Consider the following 26,160-nt stretch of genomic DNA (forward strand, 5'->3'; position numbering starts at 1 on the left):
TTACCATGGCTATGGGCAGTTCCTGGGCTGAGACATGGCTGGAGTAACTCTTTGGTTGGAGTAGAATAGGCTTCTTTTCCCTGTCGCTGGCTCATTTTTCCTGGAGTTAAAATCTGTGATTCATCACTGTTTGTTACCACTGCTGAAACACAAAATATGAATGCTCATTCATTACATGCTCGTGCCTAGATGTCTATTAGCAACTTCACTACTATTCACAAAACTTATTTTAAATGCTGTCACATGAAATTTTTCATTCTAGAAAACAAAGATTTGAAACCAGAGATTTAATTTGGAAGGGATGGCAGAAAGAAGTAAACAAGATTGGTCTAAGACATGGAGCAGAAAATAAAAACTAGGAGAAGGTAGGAAAGGCTGAACACACGTACAGACTGAGTTAATTAATTTCTGAAATCCTGCTTTCTTCACCACTTTTGTGATAGTTCTTGATTTAACTAACCACAACACAGCCAGCCCAGGAGATGTCTTGCCAGATCAAGCTTTGCCAATGTGCCAGAAAGCTAAGATTCATGTGCATACACCACAAGAAACAAGACTGTTAGAGACCATATGTAGTCTCTGTTGAGGCAAAGGCTTAAAGCAGAAGAGTTACTTTGCCCTTATCAGTCTGAAAGACTTGTCTAACATGATCTAGCTATCCATCAGATGGCCTGGACAGCCATCCTGTTTATTGTGTCTACACATTTCCTTAAGCTGCACACAACAAAACTGCACCATTTTTTCCACAGTGGAAGAATGGCTGTTTAGATAGCACCTGTCTCTGGAAGCAGAGGGGGAAAAGCCTGCCTAAAAGATTGGAACTTACAACTTTGCTCATTTGAGGAGTTCCCAAGTTTTTCCTAATTTTTTTTTTTTTGACGTTCATCACATGATGCAGTCAAAACAAGCAAGCTCCATATTCTGAATGGATGCTGCAAAGTACAGAGCTTTATCACTACCAATATTAGAGCCATTAAAACTTTTTTTTTTCCCAGTAAAGCCTAGAATAAACACAAGGCAGCATGGGAAAAAAACCCCAACAAAATACATTATTAGTACATACTAATAAATAGCTCAGCAACTTGTATAGGCTCCTTGGTGGCTCCATGTATCTTCTGATGAACTGAATGTATAAACAATATAAAAAAAGCATGGTAGATACTTGAACCATCCATTACTAACTATGTCTGAAAAATCCTACAGCTAATTTTTAACTTATCTGAAGTGTGAAATCATTTTATCCTGGAATTTCATTACATTTACAGAATAAAACTAAGAGATCCTGAAAGAGAGCAATGCCCATTTACTCTTGTAACCTTACTTACTTGTGAAACAAAACTCAGCAAGAATGAGTAAAACATGCTCCTAGTCAAATGTGATGCATGGAAGAGGTGCTAAGGGATATGGTTTAGCACTAGACTTGGCAGAATGAGACAATGGTTGGACCCAATGAGCTTTTGAAAATCTTTTCCAACCAAAGCAATTTTATGTTCTCTTAGTTGCCCAAAGTAACAAACTGAAATTCACAGTTTAGGACTCGAGTCCTCAGGTACTTGCAGTGCACCTAAAAAAAACCACACTCAGTTTCTTCAAAGCCCTCACACTTTTAGTGAGTTTTCGTCCAAAATATAGGAGGAGGGAGGGTGTTTGGTTGGGTTTGGATGAGTTTTGTGTGTGTGTTTTGCAGTTTTTTTGGGTTTGGTTGGTTGGTTTGTGGTTTTTTAAATGTTCCTGGGGAACATCTGTGGAAATGATCAGAGGCTGCAAGACCTCTCATATTAAAAAAGTGTGAAAGAGTTGGGGTTATTCAGCTTGGAGAAGGCTCTGGGGAGATCTTATTGCATCCTTACAATAGACAGAGAAGGCTTATAAAGAAAGATGAAGACTTTTTGCCAAGGCTTGCAGTGACTGGGCAAGGAGCAATGGTTTTAAACTGAAAGAGAACAGATTTAGATTAGACAGAGAAGAAATTTATGAGGAGGACAGTTGAGACACTGCAGGCATATGCTCAACATGTCCAACAAGTCATACAACAGCTTTACCAACCATTCCTCTCACTCAAAGGCCACAAAGTGGCAATTTATTTTTAGACTTTCACTCAGGCTTCAGAGTACACATCCAAAAGAAAGATGACCCCCATTCATTCCTTCCTTTACTTGAGTAAGTTTAAACTCATATAATCTACATCCTTGAAGATGAGCAGAGGGTTATTTTAGAGAAGAAACAAATTAGCAAACATCAAAGCCTCCTCACAACTCTCTGGAGGGCATATTTCAATACCAACATAATTACCAGAGATGGTAATACATACTTGGGTCAAATTCCTCATACTGGCCATCAAATTACTAATATAGTTTTTCACTAAGATCACACATCAGAATTTGGTCTTTGAAACCAATTTATTTCATCAGATAAAGCTAGGGGAGGAAAAAAGCATGTATGAAGTGGCAGATTCCCAGTTCTGTCTCTACAAGGAGCATGTGAAAGTGCCTACACTCTTGAAAATAGCAACATCAGCTAGAGGAAGAGTTTTATTATAATTCACTCCTGCATTATTTTTTAATGCCTATAATAAGTACTGTCAGCTAAGACCATTGTTTCTCCAAAGACTTCTCACTGAGAAAAATTTGTGCCTGCACCCTTCTCTTCCTTCCCTTCATATGCAAATTCTTAATCCCACACAAAATTATTCTGCCAATCATACGCTCACACTAATGCCCCTGAGCCAATGGCACTAATAAGTCTTTGGCTGCATGCATGCAAAAATATACACACAATGAAGTTCTTCCTATCCCCATGCTAGATCACAGAATGTTAGGGGCCGGAAAGGACCTTAAGAGATCATCTAGTCCAACCCCCGTGCCAGAGCAGGATCACCTATACCAGATCACACAGAAACACATCCAGGCAGGTGTTGAGTGTCTCCAGAGAGGGAGACTCCGCAACACCCCTGGGCAGCCTGTTCCAGTGTTCTGTCACACTCACAGGGAAATAATTCTCCCTCCTGTTTCATGGAACTTCCTATGCCTCAGTCTTCATTTGAATATTATACTATTGTATTTTCAGAAATGAACATGTGTTTAATTTATTGAAATTGCAGGAACAACACAGCACTATAAACAAGCTCAAAAACAAAACTCTTTCTGAGCCATTATTTCACGGCTTCGTTATCTGTACTACAATAACATTTGTAGGTTTAATTTGAAACTGAAATATTTTCTTCTCTTTCAGGTAAGTATTTTAAAGGATTGAGTGAGTTTGGGTTGGTTTTGTTTGTTTGTTTTTGTTTTTTTCAAGCCACAACTGGAAAACATGAAGAATAAAGTTTTCCCCCCACAAAAAAGTTACTACAGGAAAACATTTAGGTAAGTAATATGCCAGGTCAAATACTTCTCCAACAGTAAATTTTCATTATACTTCAGCTTCTCAATTATTACACAACCCCCGCCCCCACAATCTAGTATTTAGTCCAGCAGGCTGTGTGCAAAGATATATTATAACTATTGTGAAGATATGGGCAAACAAACTGTAAGGGATGACAGTCACTTACTTGATGGTCCATGAGAGTCTCTGTTATCACCATGATGCTGCATACACATACAATTGAAGAACAGCAAACACAAAAATCCAGGCCAGGAAGAAGCAAGTGCACAAAAGCAGCAGCAGGAGAAAAGAAGGACAATGAAAACCGTGTTAGTTCTCAGCTAAAATATAACATGCACCTCAATACCAAAGGGCAGACTTCCAAGAGACTTAACAGTTCAGTGAAGCTGAAGCAACAAAACTGACATGTTTCTAGAGCAGCCATTATTAGAAGCCATCATTGTGTATGGTTAGTAAACAGCAACTGATCCAACTGCTAGTTCTGAGTGGAAGCTCCATCAGCAATCTAGTGCTCGTACAAACTGATACACAATATAGCAAGACATTTTTAGCTGCAATGTATTTTCAGGAGACTAAAGCTCTGAAGAAAGCTGAAGTAACACATTTGTTTCCAAAACTATTGCACTTTTAAGCCATCAGTAATGTCCCAGATCCAAGCCTAACTGCTTCCACATACAAACATGAACTTAAAAGACACAGACTCAGTTCATGTACAGACATGGGTAACATTTTAAATTGCTTACAATGCACGACAAGCTGGGCAGTTTAACATTTGAGAAGACATTTTATAGCAGGGCATTTCCAAAGAATCAAATAGTATAAAAAATGAGTATCATTCTCTGTGCAACTGCACACATCAAATACAGGCATTACAGGAAAGGGATTACAGAGCAATAGCCTCTAGTCCTTTCTGACATTTCATCTGGAAGCTTTCATAAACCATCGCTACCCAAGGCCACTGCGCTCAGCTGTGGACAGATAAGTTCCACTGATGTGTTAAAAGTATTTACTATATTATAAATCCACAAGTAACAGAAAAAGGTGAAAAAAAGATGCTAATCAGCATGAACATTCCTTCCTTAAAAATAAAATAACTGCTTTATCTTCTATATCCCCCCCCAAAAAAAAGTTATGCTCCACAAAGGAGAGAAATCCTTGTCCTGCTTTAAAGAGGACTCAATTTTGCCACTTGGTTATCAGGACTAAACAGGAGGAAATATTAAAAACATAATAATAATAATCTCAACAGGTCCTATATTATACTCCTAATCTCAAAACACAGATTTTTATCCCTCAAAGCTGCCTGGGGTGTTACTTTGACAGTGCAATGTGCCAATGTGAAGCACTGCAATTGCAGTGTTCATTATTGGGAAGTTGAAGGGAACCCTTCTTTCATAATTTTGCTCTTTCTGGAAAAAGACTTGGTTAGACAAGAGAAGATGAAATAAACTGGAAGTGCATTTCATAAGCAACTTTCTGTCCCTGTCAGAGACTAAATTTAGGTCAAAGAGTGAAACAGTGCTAAGGAACTGAAGAGAGAGGTTGAGGCACTAGTACATGAAACGCATTCAAAAATCCAATGGCTTTCAAGACAAAGCTTTTCAATTTTAATGTACAGGTAACATACTGCAGACTAGGAAATTATTTAGATTCTGACTGAAACTGTATTGCCCTACACTGGTTTAGACTCAAGAGAAAAACTCCTGATGAGAGAACAAGATACAGGAGTCTGCAATAACTGCAGAGCTCCAGCTACTCAGTGAAGGACTAAGAACACCATGATTCAGCACTGGTCTGCTTTATTCCACACTGAAAGCTGGAAAGCAAGAGGAGAACTGTAAAAATAGATTCTTAACAGGCATGTAGGATCAGAAGTTTCTGAGGTTTGGACAGCATGTTCACTCACAGTGCATACTTACACGCTGAAGAAAGACAAGTGCAGAGGCACCTCAGCAGGTCCCGTCTGCCTGCCTGCCTCTCAAGCAGCCTTGACCAAGACACAACATGACACCAGAGAGCAGGGCAGCCCGTCACCCGAGATGGTGCAGGGGCTTCTTACGTAAATATTTTAGCACTGCATGGTTAATCCTGTGAACTGGTACAAACAGCTCCTGCGCCAGAGGCTGAAACACAAGCCTGTCTAACTCTGTCCCTGATCTTTTCCAACAGACATGCTGTTTACACATCAAGCTGCCTTCACTGCTGGTCAGCCCCTTCTCTTCGACAGAGCCATTTGGGCCTGTGTATTGTATGCAGAATCTATACTGCATAATACTGATGCAGGATGTTAAGATACTGAAATTAAACTGTTTAATCCAGAAAGCCCTCTCTATGTTCCAGGGACCTCAGGTGGCTGTCAAGTGGAGGGGGCCAAGCTCTTTTTGGTGGTGTGCAGTCATAAGACAAGGAACAACAGGTTCAAGCTTGAACATAAAAGGTTTCACCTCAACATCAGGAGAAACTTCTTTACAGCGAGGGTGATGGAGCACTGGAACAGGCTGCCTAGAGAAGTTGTGGAGTCTCCTCCTCTGGAGACTTTCAAAACCCACCTGGATGCATTCCTGTGCAGACTACCCTAAGTGATCCTGCTTTGGCAGGGGGGGTTGGGCCCAAAGATCTTTTGAGGTCCCTTCCAACCTCTAATGTACTGTGATACTGTGACATATTGTATCTCTATCATCTGCAATTCACATCACTGCAGATCAGCCATTCAAATTCCTAAGCATACAAAAAAATTACAGTTTTACTACTTCAGTGTTCTAACAAGAATGTCATCAGGGCACTCCTGTCCATCACCTCCCACAATTTTTTTTCCTAAATACACAAAAAAATAAATCAAGAGAAATGTACACTTACTTCCAGAAACACAACCTAGCCTTATTTTCACATGTATTTGATTACTGATTACAGAACAAGTGCTTTAACACAATTGATTTAGCTTTTGCTGAGGCACCTTTAGTTAAAGATTTTACTACTAAAACAAACTCTAGCCCTCCTCCAAGTGAAACTTTAGATCAAGACTAAGAAATAAAACCAGCAATGTATCACAACACATGAAACAGCAGCCATTACTCTGTTTTCATAATAAAGCAGCTCTGTGCTTCTGAAAAATACTATTTTTAGACATTAATTTCTCAGAAATGAAGCTTGCATCAAATGCTACTAAACATCAAATGTTATCTGCAACTTGTCTTATAAAACAGAATCCTCATCCTGATAAAGATTACAGTCAAAACCAAAACAAATGTATCACAGTACATCAGAGGTTGGAAGTGACCTCCAGAGACCATCCAGCCCAACCCCTCTGCTAGAGCAGGATCACCCAGGGTAGTCCACACAAGAAAGCATCCCTGTGGGTTTTGAATATGTCCAGAGAAGATGACTCCACAACCTCTCTGGGCAGCATGTTCCGGGGCTCTGTCACCCTCACTGCAAAGTTTCTCCTCATGTTGAGGTGAAACTTTCTCTGTTCAAGTTTGTATGCATTGTTCCTCGTCTTATTGCTGTGCACCACCAAAAAGAGCTTGGCCTTCTCCACTTGACACCCACTCCTCAGATATTGATAGACATTGATCAGATCCCTCTCAGCCTTCTCTTCTCCAGACTAAACAGCCCCAGGGCTCTCAGTCTCTTCATAGGGAAGATGCTCATGTCCCCTAATCATTCTTACGGCTCTCTGTTGGATTCTCTCCAGCAAGTCCCTGTCATGCTAGCATGTCTGAATCTCATGCTACAGAAGTCTGTTAGACATACTTACTAGATTTACAATCTAAACCTACAGTTAAATTCTTAATAGAGTTTAAATGCACACTTCAAAGCCAAGTTAGAGTTTTCACCCTGCTGAAGATAGACTTTTCCTGAAGCACTTTCTTACCACATGTAAATCACCAAGATGAATCATGTTACCTTTCAGCTGAGGACCACTAACCCAACCTGCAAAGCTTATCAGTACAAAGGACCTCTATTCTGTACTACAAGTATACTTTTACATCTGCTGATGTATTTAAATAGCAAGGACTGACTGTACAAATTATGTCAAAGGCTACATATTTTAAAAATACATCTTTTGGTAAAAGCTAGAGCTGTCTGCTCATGTCCAGCTTCTCATCCACCAGCATCCCCAAGTCCTTTTTCTCAGGGCTGCTTTCTATCACTTCCTCCCCCAGCCTGTATTGATAGTGAGGATTGCTCCAGCCCAGGTGCAGAACCCTGCACTTGCTCTTGTTGAACCTCATGAAGTTCACCTGGGCCACCTCTCCAGCTTGTCCAGGTCCCTCTAGATGCCATCCTGTCCCTCTGGCATATTGACAACACCACTCAGCTTGGTGTCATCTGCACACTGCTGATGGTGCATTCAATCTCATTATGTCATGGATAAAAATATTAAAGAGCACGGGTCCCAGTAGCGACCTCTAAAGGACACCACTGTCACTGTTCTCTATCTGGACTTCAAGCCATTGAGCACCACCCTCTGGATGCAATCGCCCAGCCAACTCCTTATCCACTGAGCAGTCCACCCAGCAAATCTCTCTCTCTCCAATTCGGTGAGCAGGATATTGTGGAGGACTGTGTCAAAGACCTTGCAGCAGTCCAGATAGATCACATTCAGTGGATGACCATTATCTACTGACACAGTCACTTCATCAGAGAAAGCCTCTAGGCTGGCCAGGCAGGACCTGACCCCAGTGAAGCCATGCTGGCTATCTTGAATGAGGTGTTAAAAGTTGAGCTTTACCCTGAGTTACACAAAAATTACCCCATACTGCCTTTGGGAGGCAGTGTTCTGTATCAGAAAGCAGCTTTGGAAACTCAGAGACAATTTCCTGCTGCAGCTATTAAGACTGCTTCCACATAACACAGCTCGTGGAAAAGTTAATTCTTAAATAATTTTAACATTATGACGATGCTCAAGTGTCATAGCACCCACGAGCCTTTCCTGGGTTTAAAGTGTGCTCAGAAAGCACAAGCATGCTGCTGTTTCCAGTACTTCTGAAGTTTTATAATCAGCACAAATAATGAACTCTTGTACCTGAAATTACTCTGATAATATAAAATTATCATTTTCCTGCCTGCTCCTCATTCAGCTAAGAAATACTTTGTTTTCCTTTTGTCCCCATTACCAACTAGTAGAGCAAGACTGAGGAATACCTTTTTCAGGGACTCTCAGACACCAAGCCTCCTGAGAACCTATTAAATGATGGGTGATAGTACATGATAACTCTGTAAGGGACCAAAAAAAATCTATGTATTTCAACATCATTGGCCCCCTGGGGTCAAATAAGGGCCTCTGAAGTCAGGAGACTCCCTGGTGGGAGTTAGGACCCTGGAACTCCCTGGCAGTGAAGGTGGCAGAAACACCTGGGGGGCAGGTTTCTAAGTTCCGGAGACAGGCAGGCTTGAAAGCCATGGAGGTGGCTTAGGCACACTCTGCTGACCCATCAGGACAGGTGGCAACTGTTTGGCGGCAAGGTGTGGAAAGAGAGAAGGCTTCTTAGCAGACTGCCGGGAGCAGCTTGGAAGACTACCTGGAGACTGCGTGTGACTGCTTGAAGGGACTGCCTGCTGCTGCCTGGAGGGACTGTCGGGCTGTTTGGGAGATGTCAGATGACAGAAGGACCGGGGGACGGCCTGCCACGAGGGGCCACCGCCTGCCACGAGGGGCCACCGCCTGCTTTTCCGGCGTGCCTGCCGTACCTGCCTGTTCGTGAAGTGCCGGTGACTTGAACCTGCCTGCGTGCCCTGCACCTCCCTGCCCTGGTGTGCACCTGAGAGCTCCGCCGTCCCGCCTGGCCCCACTCCCTCTTCTGTTGTGTCATCACTGCTCGACCACCATGGTATCCATTTGGCAGCCTGTTAATAAACCCTTTTAGGCACTTGGCTCCGTTTTAAGTCTTAATTATGATAGGATTAAAAGGAGGTAGTGTCTTCACAAAAGAAGAATTGTCTAAGAGGAAGCTGGAATAGCAAAGGAGGAACCAGACAGTTCACCTTATCTATGTGTATGTAAATCATAAAGGGTCTTTGCTAAGTGCCTTACCTTGAATCTTGCTGTAAATCAGTAGGGGGCTGTCTGAAGATAGCAGACACTGAACGTTTAGGACAGAGCACAGGCTTAACAGACTACTGAATATTAATTTCTCCACCCAGAGAAGTGAAGAACCTAGTTTAAATGAGCATAGGAAGCGTGATGCAGGGGGGTTACATGTGAAGGGGGACATGTAGTAGGCATTTGGGGAAAGACTGTAAATCCTGAGTACCTTAGCCAATGGGGAAAGGGAGAGGGAAATTTGCATCTGGGAATTTAGGATAAAAGGGCAGCTGTGCCTTTCAGCACTTTGAGAGACCCCACAAGAAATTATCCTGTGGACTCTCCTGTTACTCGAATGAAGATTTACAAGACTCCTGTGTCTCTGTTGTGAACAGGAACTTCTAGATTGGATTAAGTTTTCCTTACAATTCTGTTCTTGAGAATGTAAAAGTTAGTCACATTAAAGGTCCAACTGGGCATCAATCAGAAGTTAAACTCAGCTGCACCCAGCACCAGATGGAACACAAGGGGGTTTAACTTCTGCCAAATGAGCCATCCAAATGCAGTCACTAGAAAAGTACCAATTCAAACCAAACTAGAACAGATTGAACTCATTTAACCCTTTGCCTGCAGAAGCATGTTTGTGTTCATCTAAAGTCATGAAACCACATTTAAGGTACTCACTGAATTTCTATCAAGTTCCCCATCAACCAGAAGGGTCTCCATGCTGAAGGGGTTTGTTATCTGTCTCTCTGTCAGAGTTCTTCCATCCTGCTACTTGAGATCCTGAAAGGGGAAAACAAAAATTAAAAATATTCATTTTCAGTGGTTGAAATATGTTTAAAAGCTACACTCTCTCTCTACTCTCTACCTTCTAAGAGGGTAACCAGCCTCCTATAATAAACTGTGCATATCACAGTTCCTTGCAAAACATGCATGTTACCCATTAGGAAAAAAAAAAAAAAAAATCAGCTGGTTAGGAATGGAGATGATAGCTTCAAATAAAATGACCAAACCAAAAGTTACTCCACAAAGGCAAGCACTTACTTTTTATGAAGAAAAAGAAAAATTTATGCTGGAAGAATACAAGAAAGAAAAGAAAAAGGAAAATAAAAAGAAAGAAAGAAACCTCTAGGTTTTACCCTGTATTTCTCCCTGTTCAAGAGTCCCCAGCCACATACCACTCCCACCCCACAGGATGCATGCAACTTGTTTGGGGACACACAAGCTATTCTGGAGGAGCTAGAGTGTTTGGCTTCCTCAGTATAACTCCGGGAAATAGTCATGTTGTGCTTTGTGGAACAGAGACACAGAAATGAAATAATTTGTTCAAAGCAGCACCCTCTGTGGGAAAGCAGGCACTCAGCTGGTAGTCATTACCCACAGCCAGAAAGCAACACCTTGCTCTCAAGACATCTCCCATTTACTTTTTTTGGTTTTGCTACAGAATGAAAGCTATGACAAACCTTAGCATTTCCACTAATAGTTGAAGACATCAGTGAGACAAGAAGAATCAAACAAAACTCCATGGAAAAAATGAGCCTTCACCATTCAAGAAGGAAGCAGGTCAACTTGGGATACCTACAAAGATCCACATCACTCTACTCGTCTCTCCAAGACACCCATCAGCAAAAGACACAAGCAGATGAGAAGTCTGTTAAGGTGGCATGTTCAAAACATCAGAAGCCATTCAAACCCCAAGGAGAGCACTCTGTGGTCCCACCCTGCACAAAGCCATGCTCACACTGCCCTTGCCTCCAGCCAGTACATGTGTTCGATCAGAAAATTAGCCCAAAGACTTTTTTTTTTCCTTCCTTTTGTTGTCTTGGGTGGGGTGAAGCAGCAGGAAGCAGTCCAATTGCAAATCAGTTGCTAAACCAACACTTGTGCAAGAGCAGGGATAGAATGGAGATGCTGACATATTTTTAAGCTACCATTTCCACTAATAGTGAGACAAGAAGAATCAAACAAAACTCCATGGAAAAAATGAGCCTGGCCCCTACCTCTTGACACCCACCCCTCAGATATTTATAGATATCAATAAGATCCTCTCTCAGCCTTCTCTTCTCCAGTCTAAACAGTCCCAGTTCTCGCTGGCTTTCTTCATAGAAGAAGTTCACATCCCTTAATCATCCTCATAAGCTCTTTGTTGGACCCTCTCCAGTAGACTGCTGTCTTCCTTGAATTGCGAAGCCCAATTGTGCTTAGCCATCAAGCCATAGCTTCAACTCAAGCAGGAACAGATTTACTGAGGACAGAGGGATAAGGCAGGTGAGGTGACAGAAGGCATTACAGCCCCTTCAGGGAGCATGAGGAGCATCCTGGGTGCAGAAGGACAGGAGAAGGGCAAGAGAGGGCCAGAAGATTACACAAAAAGATCTGTCACTTCAAAGCCTGCCTGAGAAATACACCCTTACAAAACCAAATCTTACTACAAACTATTTGTTCAACTGCTTTCAATGTTGTATTCATAGTTATTGTTCTTGTATTATGTAAAGCACATCAAAATTACAACCCCCTAAGGAAGGACATGCAGTATGAACACACTGGAACAAGTTACCGTAATATATGCCACTAAAATGCAAAAGGAAGCATCAATAAAAGCTGAAACAAAAGGGACTGTGTTGGAGTGAAACTGCAGAGTTTCTAGCTCCCTATGACTCAGTTCAAAGGACTGATGAGGATCTTACTCAAGTACCTGAGTAATTACTGAGATGGCACGTAACTGGGAAGCTTATGGCTAAATGTTTTCATGCAAATTAGAAACAGTTGGCATCTGAAGAGAGATGACTACAAGTGATTAATTTGCATTAATTAAATGAAAGATGGCTGTGGTGGGTTGAGAATTCCCCCTAACATAAAACTGCCAGACCAGCCCAGTTGGAAGCAAATGAAGCTGTATTTACAAGCAAAACTACAATGAAATGCAATGAATATGTACAAAACCAATCAGTATTTACAATATTTACAATTTATGAACAGCATAAGAACCGCCCTGGCCAAAAACCAGGGGAGTTGCTAATAGCTTTCCACTCCCTGTCCCCCTGGACACAAAGGGACAAGAGAAAAGAGCAGAGCTTTGTTAGAACTTAACCAAAACAACCCAGCCAAAGTCAAGCAGAAGCCAGCACAGCACAAAGTTAGTATCTACCAGAGGGAGGAAGTGAAAATAGAGAAAGATTGTTTACCAAACTAATTCTTAATGGTAGATATCTGTCCAATGGATTGTTTAGACTGTATCATTATTTTCCTTTTTACACCCAATAGTGATTTATTTACAGTTTGCCACTTTCTGTCCAAGATCTGTGGAAAATTTTAGAGGTACAGCCCAAAACTACCACAATGGCATTACCACAGGAAGAGGAGTCCACCCCAGAAGCCCTGTCTCCCAGGCTGGCAGGCACTACAACATGCACCTTCCACACACCAGCACAGGTGGTGCAGAATCAGCTGATGATGCTTGGAGACTGTTCCTTGTCATCTCTCCTCTGCGCACATATTTTAGGTTCTATTATTAGCAGGTGGTTCAGCAACACCAGACTGCACACATTCAATTTATGGAAACACCAGACTCTCTCAAACAGGTTGAAAGAATAGTGGCAAACAGATGCATATATTGATATTTAAAGCCATTAACTAGCTTTTTTACTTACACAAATTTGCAGCCTTACTCAAAATACCTAAGTATCTCCTGACACAGGAACACCCTCTATCAGTTTTAAACCCATCTTTATTTTCAACTCTCTGTTGTTATTGTCAGTGCTCCAGGTGTATTCTCATCTCCATTTACAGTCACTGTATCTTTCCTTTTGTCAGCCTCAAGAGCAGTATTATCAGGCAGGTACCCTAATATCTAATTCTTAGCAGCTGTGGTGGGTTGAGATTCCACCCCCCCCCCCCGCCAACTTTGCCAGCCCAGCTCAGTTGGAAGCAGATGGAAGATGTATTTACAAGCAAAACTACAATCTACAATGGAATTCAATGTATGTACAAAATATACAGTATCTACAATGTTTCACGGGTATTTACAATTAACAAACAACACAAACCCCACCCTGGTCAAGAAGACCAGGGAAATTGCCCCTCTGCCTCCCCACTCTCAGTCCAAAAGGGAGAAAAGAGGAGAGATAGAGAAAGCAGTGGTTAGACTTAAACAAAATCATGCAGCCAAGGTCAGCAGAAGCAGGTTAATCTCTCCTGAGCAAAGTGAGCAGAGAAGAGAAGCCCCCAGAATGTTTTGGCACAAGCAGTCTCACAGCAGGTATTTCTCCACTGCAATAATTTAGAATTATCTTTACTTTTCTTTTTTACACCCAACAGTGATTTATTTGTATTTTTCTACTTTTCTGCTCAAATTCTGTAACAAAATTTTAAAGGCATAGCCTAAAACTACCACAGCAGCTACGGTCATTCACAGTTCACAGAATCACAGAAACATTCAGGTTGGAAAAGGATTCACCAAGTTCCCAGCAAAATTAGTCCAGGAGGGTCCCAAAGACTTCAGAGAGGTTATCTGGGAGAGGGAAGGGTAGAGAAAATTCTACATGCTGATGTTTGAGCCCACATGCAGAATAAAGCAGGTGCAGAAATGGTTAAGGATTACCCTCCCCCCACATTGCTTAGCTTGTGAGCAGGCAGCCAGCTTGGCTTTTCTTGGCAAAATAAAGGCTGAAAGTGAACAATATTGCTTCTGAAATATGCCAAAATAAACACCCAAGAGGGAAAAGGGAGCTCTCAGCAAAACAGCATTGCCAAAAAGGTAATTAAGTATGACCTTAGAAAATACCTTTGTTTGGAGAATTACAGAACAATTCCAACCATCTGAGCCCCAAGGCTTTCAAAAAACTTTCTGATCAAAGTTAAGGAAGATGATTTTTCTTTCTTTCTTTTCTTTGTCAATGCAGCCAGGTTATGATGATGTGTGCTTCCTTGAAGAAGTGAGGCCTGCTCTAATTTAGCTGTTTTCCATTTTAAAAATATAACACCAAACTTAAATAACCCTGTTTTTCTCTTTTGGGAGATACTTATGGCATGCCTTTGCTGCTGTCTCCACATTCTCATGTATTTGCAATATGCTTGTCTGCCTGATTCCTTGGTCTGGAGCTCTAATTAACAGATGTCCCCGCTTCATAATCACAACTCAGAAGGGCAGAAATTGAAATTATTTGAAAATAATTCTGTGATAGCTTCCCAATTAATCCCCCATGCTTTTTTTTAAACAGGCAACAGACACAAACAGGCACTTAGGAAGGTATTGCCCATTTTAAAGTAGCTGTACCAATGAGACAAATCACGCCACAAAATTAGGTATCTCTCCAAACGAGAAGAGGTTTCTATGGTGTTCAGCTCAGATGCATATAAAGTAGACAGGGAACACATCCTACTTATTACACGATCAACAGCCTGTCCTGTTCCCATGTATATTTCATCTTAAATTAACAGATGGTACCAGCCATTGAGAGTTTTTTATAAGTTTGGCTGCCCAGGGAGATGGTGGGGTCAAGGTCCCTGGAGGTGTTTAAGAAAAGCCTGGATGAGGCACTTAGTGCCATGGTCTAGTTGATTAGTTAGGGTTGGGTGATTGGTTACACTTGATGATCTTGGAGGTCTCTTCCAACCTGGTTGATTCTGTGATTCTGTAATAGGAAAATCCTGCTTGAGTCCCTGATAGAGGCAAAGGACAGCATTCATCAATGACAGCTACTACTCCATGTGAGCATGGTCAGAGTGGCTGGAGAACAGCCAGGCAGAGAGGGACCTGGGGGTGCTGGTCGACAGTAGACTGAACATGAGCCTGCAGTGTGCCCAGGCAGCTAAGAGGGCCAATGGCATCAGGAACAGTGTGGCCAGCAGGAGTAGGGAGGTCATTCTGCCCCTGTACACTGCGCTGGTTAGGCTGCACCTCGAGTACCGTGTCCAGTCCTGGGCCCCTCAGTTTAGGAAGGAGGTTGACTTGCTGGAACGAGTCCAGAGAAGAGCAACAAAGTTGGTGAGGGGTTTGGAACATAAGCCCTACGAGGAGAGGCTGAGGGAGCTGGGGTTGCTTAGCCTGGAGAAGAGGAGACTCAGGGGTGACCTTATTACTCTCTACAACTACCTGAAGGGAGGTTGTAGACAGATGGATGTTGGTCTCTTCTCCCAGGCGGCCAGTACCAGAACAAGAGGACACAGTCTCAGGCTGCGCCAGGGGAGGTTCAGGCTAGATGTTAGGAAAAAGTTCTATACAGAAAGAGTGATTGCCCATTGGAATGGGCTGCCTGGGGAGGTGGTAGAGTCACCATCATTGGAGGTTTTCAGAAGAAGACTTGATGGGGTGCTTGGTGCCATGGGTTAGTTGTTTAGGTGGTGTTGGATTGGTTGATGGGTTGCATGCGATGATCTTGAAGGTCTCTTCCAACCTGGTTTATTCTATGTATGATCTAACCATCCATACACATGCATCCTTGGAGGTTCTGTGTGACCTTCTACCTCTTCCTACCTCCCACCCTTTAAAATGAGATCTCAAAGGCTGTAAGAGTATGCCTTGGCTCCTGCATTTCACTCACAACTACCCCTTGCAATACCATGGGCTTGTAGGAAAGTGTCTGGGAAGCTGCCCAGCAGAGAAAGACCTAGGGGTATAGATTGACAGATGGCTGAGTATGAGTCAGCACTGTGCTAAAGTGGCCGAGATGGCCATCCTGATTTGTATCAAATCCTATTTGTATCAAATAGTGTGGCCAGCAGGACTAAGAAAAGTGATAGTCCCCCTGTACCAGGCAATGGTGAGGCTGCACCTCAAACGTTATGTTCAGTTTTGGGCCACTCTCAAGGAAGACACCAAAGTGCTGGAGGGTGTCCAAAGATGGGCAACAAAGCTCTAGAAAACAAGTCCTGTGAAGAGCAGCTGAGGGCAGTGCCACTACCTAACCTGGAGAAAAGGAGGCTCAGGGTGGAACTCGCTCTCTACAATTATCCGAAAGGTTGTAGTGAGGAGGTAGTCAGTCTGTTCTCCTGTCTCGGTCCGGAGAGGGAAGGAGACTAGTTCTTTTGAATATTCCCGTGTTGTGAAATTAAAGGCATAAGCGAAGCCAAAATATCAACAGCTAGACTATTTATTACATAAATAAAATGGAAATAAGAAGGGGAGAGGGAGAAGATAGAGAGGGAGGGAGAGGAGAGAGAGAGAGAAGAGGAAAGGAATCATATTACCACACCCCTCACCCACCCCAAGACAGTTTGAGTCTGTGGAGGAAAGATGCTGGGTTTGTAGAGAAAGGGTGCTGAGGCTTTGGCTGGAGATGTGACGTGATCCCTCTGGGCAGCCTGGGTCCGTAGAGAAAGGGTGCTGAAGAATAGCTGGAGAATAGATGAGGTCCCTCTGGGCAGTGTGGATCAGCTCCAAGCAAGTGGGACTTAGGACATGGAGAGAGGGTTCAGTCTGCTTCCTTCCTTCTCAGCAGCATGGTCTTCCTTCAGCATTTTTCTCCCCTGCGTTTTTCTTCCTCTGCGTTTTTCTTTCCTGCTAAGCCAGTAGTGGTCAAGCCTTTTATACAGTTTTTAGTCCTTAGGTATGTGTCCAAGCATTGTCCCTCAGGAATTCAGGAGCCAGGAAATCATAAGTATCCAGATATCGTTCCCCAGGAAGTCTTTTTGTGTATTCATGTGAGTTTGGACAGTGGTCTGGATGGAGGGGGGGGGCAGCCTCCATCTCCTTCCTCTCCATCTCCCTGCCTACCCACTTATCACACATCAGGAGACAGGTGGAGAGTCCATTGACTCATCACCCTCCCTTCCTGGGGGTATCTGATAGCTGTCTTGAAGGCGTGATGGCTGGGTCCTTGGGTCATTGTTATAGGCCAGCTGCAGTCCAGTGTTATCACGATGCAATCGCAAGGTGATTTGCATCCAGGATTGGTACTGTCTGGGCAAGCAGCAAGTGATTTTATCTTTGTTGAGTCACACCAGGAGTAGACTCTTAGATCTCCCAAGTAGCAAGCAATAGGACAGGAGGAAATGACCTTAAGTTGTGCCAAAGGAGGACATTAGGATATTAGGAAGTTTCTATACCAGAAAGGGTTGTCAAGCATCGCAACAGGCTGCCCAGGGAGGTGGCTGAGTCCCCATTCCTGGAAGTACTTAAAAAATGTGTAGAAGTGGCACTTAGGGATGTGGTTTAGTGATGGACCAGGTAGTGCTAGATTCACAGTTCTGTTCCTACCTAGACAATTCTGTTATCCTATAATGTTACATGATACTCTGAGGTATAGATGCACAGGACAGAAAGAAGCAAAAGGCAGATGCCTTGGCCATGTCAGAAATCTCCGTGACTTTATTCAAACCTTCAGAGACAAGTTCTGTATTGACTCTAGATGATCCTTCTCTGGCAGGGGGATTGGACCAGATATTCAAGATCCATTCCAACCTCTAACATTCTGTGTGACTTCTAAATTTCCTATGTTAACCAGTTTGTTAGTATTTATTGTAGGAATATGAGTCCAGCAGTGTGGCCAGGTGGCCAAGAAAGCCAGTAGCTTGTATTAGAAACAGTGACCAACAGGAACATGGAGGTGATCGTCCCCCTGTACTCAGCAATGGTGAGGTTCTGGGCCCCTCAATACAAGAAGGACACTGAGGGGCTGGAGTGCATCCAGAGAAGGACAACAAGGCTGGAGAAGGGCCTGGAGCACCCAGGCTATGAGGAGGGGCTGAGGGAGCTGGGGGTGTTCAGTCTGGAGAAAAGGCTGAGGGGAAACCTCATTGCTCTCTACAGCTCCCTAAAGGGAGGTTGAAGCGAGGAAGGGACAGCCTCTTCTCCATGGTGTCAAGCAAAAGGACTGGAGGAAATGATTCCAAGAGGCACCAGGGAAGGTTCAAGCTGGATATCAGGAAATATTTCTTCACTGAAAGGGTTCTCAAAGATTGGAATGGTCTGCCCAGGCAGTGCTGGAGTCACTGTTCCTGGAGATGTTTAAGCAGCCAGTGGACCTGGCACTTAGGGAGACATAGTTTAGCGTTGACCATGCAGTACTGGGTCAAGGGTTGGACTGGATGAACTTAGAGGTCTCTTCCAACTGGATGTATTCTGTGATTCTGTGATCCATTTAACTGAGTAAGGGGGTTATTAGGAAAGACAAACTCTTTTCTCCTCTAGTATATGAGAAGTTCCTCACCAAATACTTAAGTTGTTCCAAGCATGTTGATCAGTTTAAATCTGACTCCATGGCAGTACTATGCTATTGAAGGCATTTTTCTAGCATTGAAAACAATTCCTTTCACAAAAGGATTCTTTTTACTCCCCTTTTCTCACAGAACATTACCTTTCATCCAAACACTTTGCTGAATTTGGAGAGTTTGATCAAGATTCTTTGCCTGATCTCATGTCTGAGACACCTGCTATACTACCTCCTGTATCCTCACTGTGCTTGCCCCCGATTCTGACTTGCTGAATATCAGCCAAGGTGGAGCCATGAAGTGAAAGTGGTAGAGATAACTCCCAAATCTAATGTTTTCTGTTTAATCAATGGAGCAAGTTACTTGAACCCTTGCATACTGTATGGTTTTAGCTTTCCTCCTAAGTACTATCACCTAGTCATTAGAGATGGCATTTGCATTCTGACACTGTTTTGTATTCTGCTATAGTATCAGAGTACCTTCTTACACTCCAGCATCATACCTCATAAGCAAGATACAACCTCATCTGTGACCCAAGTGCACAGTATTACAATTACAGCATGATGAGCCAACCTTTCCAAAGGGGAAGCATAGTTCAGGACTCTGACCTCCAACAGCAACCTGCAAAGCTCTGATGGATGCCTGCCTTCTTTCCTTAAGGCCTATAATAAGTGAATGCACTTAAACTGCCCAAGATGGGTATCAGGTAAGAGTATACTGTAGATTTCTTTAAGATCATAGAATGCATTTGGTTGGAAGGGACCTTTAAAGGCCAGCTAGGCCAACTCCCCTGCAATGATCAGGGGCATCCCTAACGAGATCAGATTGCTCAGAGCCCCATATTTTTTTCTTTTAATGTCTCCAGGGATGGAGCCTCCACCACTGCCCTGGGCAACCTTTTCCAGTGATCTACAACCCTCACAGTGAAGAGCTGCTTCTTAATGTCCAAAGATGACACAGGCATAATATACTTGAATTCAAAGATCAGTGTGGCAACAAAAATGGATGAGGGGCACTAGGAGGAAAGAAACCTAACTGGCATCTAGAAGGGTAAAAATTCACCTAGGTCCTTGATGGAAAGCAAAATCATAGCAGTAGCAGGGAAATGCTATTTCACAAGACATCACGGAATGGGTGAGGTAGGAAAGGACCTCTGGAGATCATCTTGTCCAACCTCCCTTTTCTGGGAGGGTGATTAGACAGCTTTTAAGTCTCTAAAGATTAAGTTTCCACAACCTTCCTGGTCAACCTGTGCCAGTACTTGGTTCCAGTAAAAATGGGTTTCCTGATGTAGGAAAGGAACCTCCTGTGCTTCAGTTTGTGCCTACTGCCTTTTTTCCTGTTACTGGACACCAATGAATAGAGGTGGCTCTGACACCTTTGAGGTATTTACACACATTGAGATCTTGCATAGCCTTCTCCAGGCTGTATAGCCCCAGCTCTCTCAGCCTTTCCTTATGTAAGAGATTATTCAGCCCCTTGATCATCTTTGTGGCCCTTAACTGGACTCTGTGGTATGTGCATGTTCCTTTTGTCCTGAGGAGCCCACAACTGGACCTAGGACCTAGATGAGGCCTCACTAGTGATGAGCAGACGGGGAGAATCACTACCTTCAATCTCCTGGTAGTATTTTGTCTAATGCTTCCACGAATACCATTTACCTTCTTTGTGGCAAAGGCACGTTGCTAGGTCAAATTCAGCTTGCTGCCCCTCAGGATCAGCAGGTGATCCCTAGGTAAGCAGTTGTCTGATGTGGTTATCAGTGCATTCAGTTCAGTAAGGTCCATAAGAAAGTTTAAAATAGTACTCTTGAAAAAGATATCCAAGTGCTACAAAAAATAAATTCATATCAATTAAGAGTTAACAGGGGAAAGACACTAAAGGAAGTCTATACCCTATCTCTAAATTGGGTGATTATGGCTCTTAAATAATCTAATAATTCAGTAGTCATGACAGGGCAGCAAGCAGCAACAGCACAAAAGGTAATACAGGCACATATCTTACTTTTAAGTTAAACCCAGGGCACCTGAGGAAGTGCAGCCTCCTGGCTGTACTGCAAAGGCTACAGGTTATCTTTCTCAGTTTGAGTCCATCCACCAAGCATACTTTGTATAGAACCTCCAGAGCAGGCCAGCTTCTTGCACATGACATCACTGCATGCAAAGGACCCTGTGTTTGCTGAGAACAGCTCTGAGAAAGCACAGACGAGCTGAGTTACTACTAAAAACTGAGTAAAGCCAACAGATTCATCAAAAGATCTGGTAAACAAAGACATCACAGATTTCTAATGGAACATCTTACACAGGCTAGCAAGAACTTGGAAGAACTAGGAAGAGGTTTTGTTCTGCAAATTTAGAAGCAAAATTAGAGAACTGAGTAAATTTCTAGGTTCTGTCCCTTACTCTGAAGTCAAGACAAACAGATCTTCACCAACACCAGTAACAACATCAGAGAAGTATTGATGATAAACTGCATGGCTGCATTAACACTGAATTGCAATGTTTGATGCTTGAAAGCCTGCTGTAAGTATAACCACACCAGACTCAATAACTGCCTCAACGAATGTCCCCTGAGTACCCTGTAATCTTAATGCTATCTGCCACCAGATCCACCCGTATGAAACACTTCCTTCCTCCCAAGTTTCATCACCTGCCTTCTCGCTTCCTGAATAAACAGTCCATGTACAAAGAAAGCTGTTTCCTTTGTTTCTGTATTGCTGTTTTCAGAAGGGGAAGAACACCAAAATTCAACACCAAAAACACCAGGGAAGTTGGAAGTGTTTAAGAACAAGAGTTGAAAACATCTTTTATCTAGAAAAAAAACTTGGAAAAGTCCAGAGAGCTCAGCTATATTTTGAGAGTGATGAAAAGCAATGGATGCCAAGGAAAGTATAGCAAGCTTCTGAATATCCATGGCTTTAATAATTACTACCTTAAGCAAGTGTCTCATGAAAATTAAGGAATACAGAAGAGGTGGTAAGAGTCGCCTGTTCCAGTGTCTCACCACCCTCATGGGGAAGAATTTCTTCCTAACATCCAACCTCAATCTACCCATTTCTAGTCCCCCCAGTCCTGTCACTACCTGACACGCTTTAGCTTTTTGAAGTCCCACCCCAGCTTTCTCATAGGCCCCCTTCAAATTCTGGAAGGCCACAACAAGGTCTCCTTGGAGCCTTCTCTTCTCCAGACTGAACAACCCCAATTCCCTCAGTCTGTCTCCATAGCAGAGGAGTTCCAGCCCTCTGATCATCCTCTGGACACATTGCAGCACTTCCAGATGCTTCTTGTAATAGGGGCTCCAGAACTGGATGCAGTACTCCAGGTGGGGTTTCACCAGAGTGGAGTAGAGGGGAAGAATCATCTCCCTCACCCTACTGGCTATGCTTCTCTTGATGCAGCCCAGTCTCTGATTGGCTTTCTGGGCTGCAAGTGCACACTGCTGGCTTATGCTGAGCTTCTCATCTACCAGCACCCCCAAGTCCTTTTCTTCAGGGCTGCTTTCAAGCCAGTCCCTGCCCAGCCTATATCAGTGCTTGGAATTGCCCCAACCCAGATGGAGGACTTTGCATTTGTTCTTGTTGAACTTCACGAGGTTGGCTTGGGCCCACCTCTTCAGCCTGTCAAGGTCCCTCTGGATGGCATCCCTTCACTCCATTTTGCAAGACTGTTCCCCATAATTTAATTTTTTTTGTTTAGTGGTAAAAATGCCTGTGTCTTTGCCTCCGAGTGTCTAGTTACTTGGAACATTTCTACACTCTGCCTCCACAACTCAGTTTCACCTAGGGCTCAGTCTAACTTTTGAGCATATGAAAAGGAGAGGCAATAAATATTTTTGCATTTCAGCTTGAAGCCTAGAGAACCTATGAAGATTCACAAAATATTTTTTAAAGGTTTTTCTTCTTTTTTTGCTTTGATGTGATGAAGTACAGAAAGAAGTTTTAATCAAACTTTACCTTGCTAAATCCAACATTTTACTTTTACATATCAAGATGCTACAATACTAACCAGTAAAATAACTAAGTGGATGCCAAATCAACATTACAGAACTATGAAGGTTAGATTGCTCTTTGTTAGAGGAAGGAAAAAAAAAGATGTACTCAAAGTATGTGGTTAGACAGATTGCAAAGTGTTTTCCTTTCAGAACTCCGCCCTGTGACTTCAGGGCACATTCACTATTTAGGCCTTGCAATTCTCCTGCCCAAAGACCACAAGCTAAAACCAGGCTTGAGAAAGTGACACGACAAGTTTAATAAGTTGAAGTCAGAGAATCCTGCTTTTCTTCTAACAGCATTAGAATCTTTATTTCACAACTGTGAAGGTGCTACTAATAGCCTCACACAAACCCATCCGGTCAGCTTCTATTTACCTAAAAGTCTGCATTAGAAGTCAAGATGCCCCTATTAATATGTCAGAGGAAAGAAGAAAAACAAGAGGTGTTCTGCACTGTGATGGGAGGCCAGCTGGTACTCCCTGTGGTTTCTTATCTCTTGTATTGGCAGCTGTATGAAGTTAGTGACACACTTCTAATTAAGGCTGAACAGGGTTCAGAGGTTACTACTCCTCCACATCTGGTCCTTGCCTTGGTCTTTGCTGCTGCTGCCTTTCAGGCCTGCCTGTGCAGGTGCTCCCTAAGCCTCTGCTGTCAGAGGGTTCCCCACTACTGCAAATTGTTGTATCTCAGTACAAGAAAAACAGGAACCTGTTGGAGTGAGCCCAGAAGAAAGCCACAAAAATGACCACAGGGCTGGAACACCTCTCCTATGAGACAGGTGTAGTAGTTCAGCCTGGAGAAGAGAAGGCTCTGGAGAGATCTTACTGTGGCTTTCCAGTACTTACAAGGAACCTTAGAATGATAGGGACAGTCATTTGAGCAGGGCCTGTTGTGACAGGACAAAAAGTAATGGTTTTAAACTGAATGAGTGTGGATTCAAACTGGATATGAAGAATCAATGTTTTACTATGAGAGTCATAACACATTGGCACAAGCTGCCCAGAGCATTGGTAGAAGCCTCATCCCTGGAAACATTCAAGGTCAGGTTGGATGAGGCTCTGACCAATCTGATCTAGCTAATGTCTCTTCCCATGATGGGGGTTAGACCACATGACCTTTACAGATCCCTTCCAACTCAAAACCCTCCTGATTCTATGATCTTAAACAGACACTCTTAAAATGCAGATCATTTAAACTGAGCTAGGGACTTTGCACCTGCTGTTCTGCTTGCAAGTCTGGCACAGAAGTGGTAAAGAACAGCTGAGGTTCACCTTTTCACCCCACTCTGTTCCAACCACAATAGCCTGTGTAAGCTGTTTACCAGCTACAGACTCGCCCAATACCAACTGGAAACCACTGCAGGGAGTGAAGGGAGTCAAGACAAGGCAAAAGGAAAAGCAGTGTTGTTGTTAGAGGTTCTTCTGAAATCAAAGGGTAAGTCAAGCAGAGATGTTTCCACATACAAGCCAGATAGGTGGCAGAACAAGTCCTTCTGTTTCTGATGCCAAAGTGGAATCAGTCACTGTTAGGAGACGCGAGACTGACTGGATTTCCTCTGCATGGAGTTTTCCAAAACAAAATCCAACTTTGCTTTTCCCAAAAGGAACATTATTCTCATCTTTGTCTGACAGATATTCCTGTCAATTACAGTAAAAGCATTAAAAGGATGGGGGAAAGGGGCACTTACTGTTGCAAACCTATGAAAAATACTTTAAGCATGTAACAACTAATTATTTATGCTACAAAAGCCTCATTAAGGGGATGCTGAAAGTGTGCTTTAATACTTAAAATTATGTAGAAGAGAGTCTTCAGTGATGAAGCTCTCCAAACATCTTGATTATAATGGGATCATAGATACAGAAATATTTTAAGTCTCACGTGCAGGTCAAGAGTACAATTGACTTCACAAGGAATAAAGTTTCAGGCATTTTGAGTTTATATATACAAATGATGAGTAATCATTGGAGACCAACAGACTGCAAGACTGCAACTGCCAGATGAACTGTGAGTAGCTGAGTGCTGTTTACACATTGCAAATAAAGTAAAAAATAGCTGAAACCACTGTAAAGTTTCTGTACAAGAAAGCTGGGGAGGGACTTTTTAGGGTGACAGGTAAAGATAGGACTAGGAGGAATGGAACAAAAATAGAAATGGGTAGATTCAGATTGGATGTTAGGAGGAAGTTCTTCACCATGAGGGTGATGAGGCACTGGAACAGGTTGCCCAGGGAGGTGGTGGAAGCCTCATCCCTGGAGGTTTTGAAGGCCAGGCTGGATGTGGCTCTGAGCAACCTGATGCAGTATGAGATGTCCCTGCCTATGGCAGGGGGGTTGGAACTGGATGATCCTTGAGGTCTCTTCCAATCCTAACAATTCTATGATCCCATGATTCTATCTCAGAAGCCACAGGGAACTGTTTGGACAGATAGGCATCATCACGCAGGCAGTTCTTCGTCACATCAAAAGTTATTGCAGCCGGTTTCCTCCTTTGCTTCTCTCTAAGCTGCTTTAAGCAAGCAAGAAAGATTTCAGCGTGTCACAATTTCAGAATGCGTACCTGGTCAGACAGGTACTGTAAAATAGTTTGCTCACTAAGTTTACAAACAGTTTGCAATGTTGACATGAACAGCATTAAAGCAACTATCTTAGGCCTTAGAGAGGTAATAAATGTTACAACACCACTTATGTTTGAAGTCTTTATTGCTAGGAGACAGGCACAAACATTTCTGCAAAACTACACTACTGTCTGCTTAAGGAGATCTACTTCCTTTTCTCACCTGCAGTCCCTCATTTCTGCAGGAGTTAGACACCTGGAGGAACAGATTGACAGTTCTCGAAAGTGAGCAAATCTCTCAGTACCTTACCTGACAATGGACACAGATCCAAAGCAACTACAGCAAATGCAATTAATGCTGCATTCCTGTGTAGTCATACCCTCTGAATCACCCAGCTGTAAAGGTCAAAGCTCTGCACAGGCACGGCATATCCTACTCAGGATCTAACCCCCAAAACTCTCACACCTTCAAAGGAGCAGAATTGAGTACATGCAACAAAGTTCACAGTATCAGATTTTTGGTACCATGAGGTTCCACCACAAGCTTTGCAGAAATTCCAATAATCAACCAAAGCAGACACTGATCTTTACTTTTCTTACCATACCTCTTATCTCAACCAGTAACTGTCAGTGTTCAAGTGTTAGGTCCCTTGAGCACAAACTATCCTTTTGTTCCATACCTGTGTGCTACCAAGTTCAATTTGACCCGAATGCCACTAGGATTTTCAAGTTGAAAGCAATATAAGCAGTTAGGGCTTGAATAAACAGAGCTGAAGGGGAAGAGAATCATCTTAATGCACATCTACAGCAAAAAGAAGAAAACCACATTAGTAACACATAATACAGCTCCAAAGTGGAGGCAGTGTAAAGGACCAATTTCCCAAGTGGCAATTCCACTAGGATTTTAATCTTTCCTTTGCACTGTGCATTGTGCAACTGAAAAAGAGATGGCTAATTCATTTTGAAGAGGTGAAATACATCTTAAAAACTCTTTCATATTTTCTCATCTGTTGAAAGGGCACTAAGTTTCATAAATGGCAGGGAGCACTGGT

The 26,160-nt window shown here is 42.8% G+C and overlaps 1 protein-coding gene across 4 annotated transcripts in view; it reads right to left on the reverse strand.

Annotated features, from left to right (window-relative positions):
• Positions 1-26,160, reverse strand: part of OSBPL8 (oxysterol binding protein like 8) — a 107,099-nt gene that overhangs the window by 55,458 nt on the left and 25,481 nt on the right. Inside the window, exons 2-4 of one of the 4 annotated variants that reach the window (XM_054173763.1) lie at positions 10,097-10,198; positions 3,551-3,587; positions 5-139 (exon numbers count right to left, since the gene is read on the reverse strand). In XM_054173763.1, the coding sequence (XP_054029738.1) occupies positions 5-139; positions 3,551-3,587; positions 10,097-10,138 (214 nt within the window). In that variant the 5' untranslated portion in view covers positions 10,139-10,198. Of the gene's footprint in view, positions 1-4; positions 143-3,550; positions 3,588-10,096; positions 10,201-26,160 lie in introns of those variants that run through there. The other 3 variants (XM_054173762.1, XM_054173766.1, XM_054173765.1) reach the window with 3 other exon arrangements.

This window comes from Dryobates pubescens, chromosome 27 (genome assembly GCF_014839835.1).
Source record: "Dryobates pubescens isolate bDryPub1 chromosome 27, bDryPub1.pri, whole genome shotgun sequence".
NCBI classification, from domain to species: Eukaryota; Metazoa; Chordata; class Aves; order Piciformes; family Picidae; genus Dryobates; species Dryobates pubescens.